The 7484-nt window shown below is 37.5% G+C and overlaps 1 protein-coding gene across 1 annotated transcript; it reads left to right on the top strand.

Moving 5' to 3' along the window:
• Positions 1 to 571: 571 nt before the first annotated feature.
• LOC132727234 (uncharacterized) lies at positions 572 to 3039 on the top strand. Its single transcript, XM_060712653.1, has 3 exons — positions 572 to 725; positions 1829 to 1945; positions 2834 to 3039. The coding sequence occupies exons 1-3, from the start codon at positions 689 to 691 to the stop codon at positions 2980 to 2982; spliced, it is 303 nt and encodes a 100-aa protein (XP_060568636.1). The 5' UTR covers positions 572 to 688; the 3' UTR covers positions 2983 to 3039.
• The last annotated feature ends 4445 nt before the right edge of the window (positions 3040 to 7484 follow it).

The raw sequence follows: 7484 nt of genomic DNA, 5'->3' as shown, positions 1-7484 counted from the left end.
CGAATTTCTATTTACATAGTGAGGATGCCTTTCAAGTTTGAAGCGAAAAAGGCCACACAAAAAGAGCACCACAAAAGGCAGGACAATATACACCCGGATGTAAATGCGCCTGAGTAATCAAAATGAACCTTTCAATAAAGGAAGAGACCCAATCAAGAAACTTGTCTGAAAATGTTTATATTAATTTCCGGTATCCTTAAAACACTATATGACCTCAAATATTTTTGTTTTTTTTCCCCAAATTTTATAGGTATATAATGAATAGCTTGATACACTTTAATCAATATAATACCTCTTTAAGTTCAGCATATATTGGCAAAACATTATAGTAGTATTAATTTCCCTTAAACAAAAAACCTTGACTTTAATCAGAATTTAGTTAATATTCAACTTTAGTTATTGAACTCTAATTTAATGAGTCCTTTTCTTTAAATAAACCTTTCATTGCATTCCTGTAGATCTCCTCACATACTTCCAAAAATAAAACTTCACCGACAATCAATTCGTGATAGATAAGAGACAAAATGTGACAGTTCTTTCCTTATATGGTTAATGTGACAATTGCGAAATTGTCTATCTCCAATCTTGAACACGTTTTAAAGGCACGATCTTGAACGGTATAAATTGCGTACAGACAAAGAAAAGTACCTTACTTGCATTTTTTGGCAGACTTAACACATTGTACAAGATGAAATTAGCTGTTGTTGTGCTGGCGTGTCTTTTTGGTAAGTAATTTTCAAGTATAATAGTATTAATATCTAATATTTTAGTTGCTTAAATTTTCCGAGTCCTTTTCCAAATGGGGGTACAGATACTTTTGAAACCCTACAATTTATCCCAATACCCTTAAATATACTGATTCAGAATACAAAGTGTTCGTCTGTAAATTAACGTTTACATTAAATTTTTACCCGTGCCCATTTTTTTAAAGTGAATTAACAGTGAGCCCTAACGAACTTATAATGAATTTTTAATTCTAACATCTTTTTAAGGGCCATTAAAAAAGAAAATAGAGGGTTTTTTTTTAATTACGATGCAATGATGGTTTTAAAAGCTTTTTATTACTTTTCCCGTATTTTAATTTTGATTTAACACGGACCAAAACTTTTTCAAAAAATGAAATTAGACCCAAAGCCCCCACAACAACAACAAAAAAAAAAACAATTTTTTTTTGATTTTAAAGTGTAAAATTTTAAAAAATGCATTTTCACTTTTGCAACAAATTCATTATTATTTTCTTTCAATACTGCTACATCGTAATTTAATGGCACTAATCAAGATTATTCAATTGCACAGAACTTAATGTACCTTAAAACTGACCGTCAACTAGAACTCCCCCTTAAATTTTTCAAGGCTGCAGATCGGAAATAAGTCATTACTCAGTATTGATGCAGATTTCAGTTGACACCCTCAGAGCGTTGGAGCCCAATGTGCGTTAAAGTGGCCTATCATCGTTTATTTCTCGATTTTGACTTCAAAGTGCGTTTGATCCCAAAGTGCCGTGTTACAGAGCTCATCAGCTGACTGTGTAAATAGTCATTGATCCGTTATAGCTAGATTATTTTCATAAGCAGACATTATGTCTTATTCTTGAAGGATAAACATGACTTTGCTTCTGAAATTTCACAGTGTCTTATTAAAATTAGTCCAAATCGAGCAAGTTTGCAATTTAAACATTGAACCTGCGAGTGCATGTCCTAACCATGGACAAAATTGCCATAGATGATTCGAATATGTTCCGTATCATCTTATAATTAAAACTCAAGCTGTTGTTTACAAGTTGTCGACATAATTCATTGATAGAATAATAGAATTAATTTTGTTTCAGTGTATGTGGCAAGCGAGAGCTGCACGTCATCTTCCGGCGCATGTAAGGCAACAATGTGTGTCAACTCTACCGTGCATTGCGTCGACAATCTGTGTACATGCTTAACAGTACATTCTCGTAAGAACATATGACTGTATAATATTACATTTACTTTTGACTAAGGATAGTCGTCTTTTTTTCTTACACTTGACCTTTTGTCTGACGCGACTATGATTCATGTGCGAGATGTATTGCGTTAGCATGAGCGTTTAAATATATATTATGTATAATAAACGTTATACACTTTCACGTCTTAAAAGGAAGGAATCCGTACAATTTTTTCAATTATTGGTTATTTATAAAAATTTAAAAACTGATAAAAAATATCATTTAATGGGATTTATGTGGCAACATCACAGAAGAGGTCAACTAGTGATTTTCCAACTTAACTGGTAGAGGAAGACCTCAACTGCCCATCGTGTCAAACGGGCACCTTAGTAGAACCATAAACGTTCTGTGAGCTAGCTGGATATCTTCCGGACTTGAAAAATTCCAAAGTTCAAGGGCGGGATTCGCACCCAAAGCGGTGACGGGTTAACTGTCCTTAACCAATCGGCCCACTTAAGATATTACAATGCCCGTTGTTACCATTTGATGTTCCAAAATTGTTACAGTTTAAAGCACAAATCAATAATATATGTCCTATTACTAGTATATCAGATATGTTACCACGGTAACGTATTGTTTTACCAAGATTAAATCAGAAACCATGTAATTTAGCAGGACAAAATTACATGTAGTTTGTTTTAGCGTATCGAAAGTCTGGCAACCAAATCTTGGGTTGCCAGTTTTGTCTAATAGCTAATAGAACTCCAAAACTCTAAGTATTTTAGAGATGGTCAGAATGTTCCCCTTATACAAAACTTATAGGCCCAATAATGATCTTAAGGTAAATTGCCCATATTAATTTCCGGTAGTTACAACTGAATGATGCATTTATTCAAAAACAACAAATTTTATTTATAGATCAAAAATGCGCACTTAAAACCGATTGCTCTGCCACGGCTGGAGGAGACCACAACCGCCATTGCCGCCTTGACACCTCTGGACAACCTATGTTTCACTGCATAGATGGGGAATGCCATTGTGAACATGGTCATCATGGTGGTCCTTGAATGAAATAATGTTTGTTTTGTTTGGTGTATTTTTGATATAAAAATGTATAAATATCATTGTTACATTCCGTCATTGCTAAACTACGGACTCGTCCATTCAATGCTCAAGAATAGACATGTTCAGTTGTCCCTAGAGGACATGCATGTTCAGTCATTCCTAAAGGAATTTATAGTTGCTGTGAAAAGGCAGAAGTATCCAGTCACTGCTAATAGAAATATATGTTAAAATGTTTACTACGAGGGGAAGTCAGAAAATATCCGGACTTTTGACTCGTTCTCGAAAACCATTCAAAATTTTAAAAACAATTTTTCTACTCTTTTTCAAAATATTCTCCACATAGTTACGTCTACGCACTTTTGCCATCTTCGTGGGAGCTTTTGTATTCCCGCTGTGAACCATGAAGTAGACCTATGTTTTAGGTACTGTGTAACAGCAGATATCAAAGCCGCCCTGGTCTTATATTTCTTTCCGGCAAGCAATTCTTCAGTTCTGGAAAACAAAATAAAGGCACAGGGGGGCGAGTCTGGGCTATAAGGAGGGTGAGACAAAAAATTGCCATTTGTAAGAGTTGAATAACCGTCCACTGTAAGCTGCGGCGGTATGGGAGGGGGCGTTATCGTGAAGTAGGAGGAACTTTTTTCTGTCTAACCCTGGGACGCATTTGCTTCAGCTTTTCAGAATTTACTTCAGAATAGTACTTGGCGGGACAGTTTGACCTTTTGGCATGAAATGCAGTAAGTATCATTCCTCGTGAATCCCCAAAAGGCAACAAGCATGAACTTTGCCAGCCGAAGGAGACAGCTTAAACTTTTTAGGAGGTGGGGTTTTACCAGATCGTTTCCACTGCTTTTGCCTGAGCTTTTGTCTCAGGTTCGGAATACATGAACCCACACCTCATCTCCAGTGATAATGCGGTTCAAAAACTTATCTCCTTCACGAATTTAAAACGACTTATATGTTTCTTTCATTTTGGTTACGCTGGGTTCCTTTTGATCTGCGACAGCTGTCTAGGCACCCACCTGGCACTTAACTTGCTTATGCCTAGGTGATCGTGTAAAATCTTGAGTGCCGATGCTTTACCGATGCTAAACTTGTTGGCTACCTCATCCAAAGTTACTCGACAATTTTTGTTGACAAAAGCTTTAATATTTGCTACCATTGTTGGGATCACTGCCGCAGCTGGCCGCCCAATCCTAGACCTGTCACAAACACTTGTTCTGCCTTCCCGAAACTGAGAAACCCAGTTGTAGAAGGTTGAACGTGATACTAATTTATCAGAAAATCGTTTTTTAAGCCTCATGAAAGATGTGGCATGGCTTTTCACCTTCTGCAACCAGACACTTTATTACAGGGCGTTGTTCCTCTAACAAAGAGTCCATGTTAGACGAAACACCTATCATATATCAGAGGGCAAAATACTGTGTATACACAACTATCATTGAAAATAAACTGACCACGTTATTGGCAAATGAATGTAGTTTTCACCAATATATAATGTGTGTATATAGCTGCACATGGAAAGAGAGGAGCATGAAAAGTCCGGATATTTTCTGACCGTCCCTCGTAAAACAAAGATGTATTCAGTCAGTACTAAGGGACAGATAAGTCCAGTCATTGCTTAATGACATACACGTTCAGTTGTTGCTAAATGAACACATGTACAGTCGTTGCTTAAAGACATACATTTTCATTTATTGCTAAATGAACTCATTAGTTACAGACAAGATATGTTACTGCCCTAGACATGTTCAGTGCTGTTACTAAAGACAGACATGTCCAGTTATGTTCAGTTGGCTAAAGGACAATACATGTCCAGTGTTAACATGTCCAGTTTGTTACTGAAGGACAGACATGTCCAGTTTTTAATAAAGGACAGACATGTCCAGTTTTTACTAAAGGACAAACATGTCCAGGAGTTACTTAAGAACAGACATGCTCAATTGTTGCTGAAGGACAGACATGTCCAATTGTTACTAAAGGACAGACATGTCCAGTTGTTACTAAAGCACAGACATGTCCAGGAGTTACTAAAGGACAGACATGTCTAGTTGTTGCTAAAGGACAGACATGTGTCCAGTTGTTACTTAAAGGACAGACATGTCCACTTTTTGCTAAAGGACAGACATGTCCAGGAGTTACTAAAGGACAGACATGTCCAGTTGTCCCTAAAGGACAGATATGTCCAGTTATAAAGGACAGACATGTCCAGTGTTTGCTAAAGGACAGACATATCCAGTCATTACTTAAAGAACAAGATATGTTTGTAAAACATGTATGCCCCCTATCGGCAGCCAATAAGTCATGTGATCAAGTTATTATGCATGACTTCTGACCCAGTGAACAAACAATTAATAAGGGTTATCAGTTATCTAGTATATACTGGTCATGACTAGTCACAAGGTAATAATTATTGTGACCCCATAGGTTGTGTGCAGCAATTTAAGTTATTATAAATCTTACCAAATAATATATGCATAAATTTTATGAATCATGTAGGCCTCATTAATGACAGCCAAGTTGTTATATTACATAAGACCTTCAAATGTGTATACCAAAAGCATTTTTAGTTTAATATAAAAATATCAACTTGAGTTGTCGAGTTATTGGTCAGAAACCGTCATTAAGTACAAGGTCAATATGACATTGACCCCTGGACCCCAAAATCAATAGGGGTCATCTACTGGTCATGACCAATCATCATACCAAGTTTAAAGTTCCTATGCCTAAGCATTCTTTAGTTATTGATTGGAAACCGTTTTTACCTACAAGGTCAATTTGACCTTGACCTTGGACCCCTTGACCCCAAAATCAAAAGGGATCATCTGCTGGCCATACCAAGTTTGAAGTTTCTAGGCCTAAGCGTTCTTTAGTTATTGATTGGAAACCGTTTTTACCTACAAGACCAATGTGACCTTGACCTTTGACCCCTTCACCCAAAAATCAATAGGAGTCATCTGCTGGTCATGACCAATCATCATACCCAGTTTGAAGTTTCTAGGCCCAAGCATTTTTAGTTAATTGATCGGAAACCGTTTTTACCTACAAGGTCAATGTGACCTTGACCTTTGACCCCAAAATCAATAGGGGTCATCTACTGGTCATGACCAATCACCATACCAAGTTTGAAGTTCCTATAGGCCTAAGGGTTCTTAAGTTATTGATCGGAAACCGTTTTTACCTACAAGGTCAATGTGACCTTGACCTTTGACCCCTTAATCCAAAAACCTATAGGGGTCATCTGCTGGTCATGACCAATTACCATACCAAGTTTGAAATTCCTAGGCATGAGGGCTCTTTAGTTATTGATCGGAAACCGTTTTTACCTAAGAGGTCAATATGACATTGACCTTTGACCCCTTGACCCCAAAATCAATAGGGGTCATCTACTGATCATGCCCAATCACCATATTAAGTTTGAAGTCCCTAAGCCTAAGGGTTCTTTAGTTATTGATCGGAAACCGATTTTACCTACAAGGTCAATGTGACCTTGACCTTTGACCCCTTAACCCCAAAATCAATAAGGTTATCTGCTGGTCATGACCAATCACCATACCAAGTTTGAAGTTCCTAGGCCTAAGGGTTCTTTAGTTATTGATAGGAAACCGTTTTTACCTAAGAGGTCAATGTGCCCTTGACCTTTGACCCCTTAACCCAAAAATCTATAGGGGTCATCTGCTGGTCATGACCAATTACCATACCAAGTTTGAAATTCCTAGGCATGAGGGCTCTTTAGTTATTGATTGGAAACCGTTTATACCTAAGAGGTCAATATGACATTGACCTTTGACCCCAAAATCAATAGGGGTCATCTACTGATCATGCCCAATCACCATATCAAGTCTGAAGTCCCTAGGCCTAAGGGTTCTTTAGTTATTGATCGGAAACCGATTTTACCTACAAGGTCAATGTGACCTTGACCTTTGACCCCTTAACCCCAAAATCAATAAGGTTATCTGCTGGTCATGACCAATTACCATACCAAGTTTGAAGTTCCTAGGCTTAAGGGTTCTTTAGTTATTGATAGGAAACCGTTTTTACCTAAGAGGTCAATGTGACCTTGACCTTTGACCCCAAAATCAATAGGAGTCATCTGCTGGTCATGACCAATATCCATACCAAGTTTGAAGTTCCTAGGCCTAAGGGTTCTTTAGTTATTGATCGGAAACCGATTTTACCTACAAGGTCAATGTGACCTTGACCTTTGACCCCAAAATAAGCAATAGGGGTCATCTACTGGTCATGACCAATCACCATACCAAGTTTGAAGTTCCTAGGCCAAAGGGTTCTTTAGTTATCACTTGGAAACCATTTGGTCTACGGACCGACGGACAGGACGGACCGACAAGTGCAAAGCAATATACCCCCTCTTCTTCGAAGTGACGGCATAAAAAAGACATGTTTATTTGTAGCTAAAGGACAAATATGTTTAGTTTTTGCTAAAGGACAGACATGTCCAGTTGTTGCTAAGGAACAGACATGTCCAGTTGTTGCTAAAGAACAA

This window comes from Ruditapes philippinarum, unplaced genomic scaffold, assembly GCF_026571515.1.
Source record: "Ruditapes philippinarum isolate M1 unplaced genomic scaffold, ASM2657151v2 ctg2131_1_1_1_1, whole genome shotgun sequence".
Taxonomy (NCBI): domain Eukaryota; kingdom Metazoa; phylum Mollusca; class Bivalvia; order Venerida; family Veneridae; genus Ruditapes; species Ruditapes philippinarum.
This window is presented reverse-complemented; position numbering and strand designations above follow the sequence as displayed.

Excerpts from the sequence above, each read along its gene's own strand:
- LOC132727234 (XM_060712653.1), top strand. The coding sequence starts at position 689 with ATGAAATTAGCTGTTGTTGTGCTGGCGTGTCTTTTTG. Across the intron at positions 726-1,828 it reads TGTGCTGGCGTGTCTTTTTG|TGTATGTGGCAAGCGAGAGC; the intron begins GTAAGTAATTTT and ends ATTTTGTTTCAG. Across the intron at positions 1,946-2,833 it reads ATGCTTAACAGTACATTCTC|ATCAAAAATGCGCACTTAAA; the intron begins GTAAGAACATAT and ends TTTTATTTATAG.